Source organism: Tupaia chinensis, unplaced genomic scaffold, assembly GCF_000334495.1.
Source record: "Tupaia chinensis unplaced genomic scaffold, TupChi_1.0 Scaffold000039_1, whole genome shotgun sequence".
Taxonomy (NCBI): Eukaryota; Metazoa; Chordata; class Mammalia; order Scandentia; family Tupaiidae; genus Tupaia; species Tupaia belangeri.
Window position 1 is genome coordinate 1,484,434 of NW_006159494.1, and position 2,577 is coordinate 1,487,010.

General features: G+C 44.3%; 1 protein-coding gene across 3 annotated transcripts in view; it reads right to left on the minus strand.

The window, feature by feature from the left end:
* Positions 1-97: 97 nt before the first annotated feature.
* LOC102497170 (tumor necrosis factor receptor superfamily member 10A) overlaps positions 98-2,577 on the minus strand; it is a 34,667-nt gene continuing 32,187 nt past the window's right edge. For all 3 annotated transcript variants that reach the window (XM_006140663.3, XM_006140664.3, XM_014588923.2), the window contains one exon: positions 98-2,209. In XM_006140663.3, the coding sequence (XP_006140725.1) occupies positions 1,905-2,209 (305 nt within the window). In that variant the 3' untranslated portion in view covers positions 98-1,904. The remainder of the gene's footprint in view (positions 2,210-2,577) is intronic.

The following is a 2,577-nucleotide window of genomic DNA, read 5'->3' on the forward strand; positions in this document are numbered from 1 at the left end:
GGGAAAGAGGAGTCACACAGCCAGAACACACATCCCTGGACTCACATCACTCCGGTTTCAGGAGAATTGGGAGGATTGGGAAAAACATACACAACTGTCTCTTTAATATAAGTTCTGTATTTATTTCAGCCACAACTTTACAACATGAACATTTTATACATAAACACACGGTTTGAGACTGACAACATGCTCTGTAAGACATTCTGGGCAGAAGCATGAAGGCGTACCCAGCCACGACCACAATACTTCCGTGACAGCCCATTGTGGGTTACAGGCTATCTGGACCTAGTAGAAAGTAACACAGAATAAACTAACAATTTCACAGTGACAGGAAGCTTATTTTCAAGAATAAACAGGACGAACACTGATAAGGCTAATACTTTAGGGGACCAAAACACGGGGAATCTTCAAATAAGGCATCTGCACCCCAAATGCAGCTCTGAAGCTCTGTGTCACAGAACACCAGACATGAGAGAGACTTGCGTTGGAAAACATTTAACACCATTCGCGAGCACCGTCTACTCTTCCTTCTTGACGGCGTGGCAGACATCAGCAGCAGATAAATGCCTACTCTACCCTTAGTCCCCTGGGGCTCCTGACTCACTCACATTCATTTGAAATGACATTTGCAGTAGAATCCATTTGCCATCTCGGGTCCAACCTATTTCCCACCTGGCTATGGACAGGTTAGAAGATGGGGTCCTGATGAGACTGTCCCATCCATGGACAAACCAGAGCGTGGACCTGAGGCTCAGAAAAAGGCAGGAATGTCTCCAGCTTCCGCCACTGAGGAAGGAGCTCTGAAGACCCCAGCAATGGTCCTTTGGGCCCCAGCAGCCTGGGCTTTGCCCTCTGGCTGGTGGAGGATAAAGGGCTGTTCATTTGTAAACATCTAATTATAAATAAATAAATAAATGTACATGTATACAATTAAAAGCTTATAATAATGGTCATTCTAAAAGTTGCCAGTCATCTAAGTGAACTCCAAAGTACTTATGAGGGAGAACTGAAACCCAACTGGTGAAGAAACAGGATTTATTCCTCCCCTCCATAAATATAAATATATATACAAATATACAATCTTAGTCATTTCTTTCATTGCTGATTCCCAGCCATGTAATTCATGGGAACAACACAGTAGGTATATTTTTTTAGTTTCTCCATGTTCATTCAATCATGCATTGAAGTAACAGAGGGCCAGCCTGTGCCCTGGTAGTTAAGATAGCTGGATCCCACATGGTCAACTGTGCAGCTTCTGGGCCAGACCCAGCATCTTGAGAAACACACCAGGCACGTGCATATGTGGCCCTGAACTTCTGAAAGGAGGGAGAGAGAGAGGAGACAGGGTTGCTGCATGCCCAAGCCCCACGGGGTGGTGGGGGGGCGAGATTTGGTGCTTTCTTTCTTTTCCTCTCTGTCTCTCTCTCTAGTGAGGGCATTCACCCTCTGGCAAATGAAAAATAATAAAGTACATGGCTTATGTTAATAAGCAATGAACATTATTAAATCCACATATATCAGTATGGATGGAACTTTAAATGTAAAACATACAACAATTTCTATTAGTTACACATGCCCCAAATCCTAACAGAGAAACAGAGGCAAAGGGATTGCGATGTGACCATCCCCCCAACTAGAGAAGTGCTTTCTCTGTCCCTCTCTTTTCATCTATGTTTCTGGGACATGACTTCTGGCAAAATTTAAAAAAGAAGAAGAATATCATTAAATAAGATATCACAGTGAGCTTATCCTATCCAGTAGCTCATAACAGTTACTCCAAATGGATTGAAAAAGTCAAAGGACTTATCACAGCACACCACGTGTGTTCCAGTGTGGGTTAAGAACTGAGTGTTTCTCCCAGGCTAGGGTCCATGCATCGTTCTTTTTCTAGGAGAAATGGTAAACTAGGAAAGTTCTGCCCCATCGTCTTGATAGATAAAGTGTCCAGACCTCACCAGAAGTTCTTCAATTCTGTCCTTTGCAGACCTTTCTCCCAGCTCCTCCAAGGCATTTAGCAAAGTGTTGATTGAGACACCCTGCCCCATTTTCTTGGTCCACTTCATCAGCAGTTCATATAGAAGATCTGATTTATTTGTTCCAGCTTCGATAATTTCAATCTCATTGTCTGTGAGGCCCAACATTCGTGCAAGGGGTTTCCAAGAGTTGAAGGGCACAATATCTGAAAACTTATAGAAGAATCCCCTCAGAACTAAAAAGAGAAGAACCAAAGAGACAGTCAGGTGAGTTGGACTTGTTTCAGAAAGGATAGAGGCTCCTCAGTCAGCCCTACAACCAGGGGTGGACCCTTATTGAGCTCCCCTTGCTGGTCCACCTTCTCCCCCAGTGTCCTGCCTGTTTCCCATTAAAAGATGGCCAGGTCACACTTCCTGGATCCAATCAGCACCCAGAATATTGCAGGGCAGTCAGGGTCAACAGCGGATCCTACATTTGGATGGGCGTGTGATTGCTCTCCTAGAAGATGTAGTGATATGACACTGTTGCATCCATGGACAAACTAGAGCATGAACCTGAGACTCAGAAAGGGGTAGCAATGTGTCCAGTAGGGATGACAGGTGG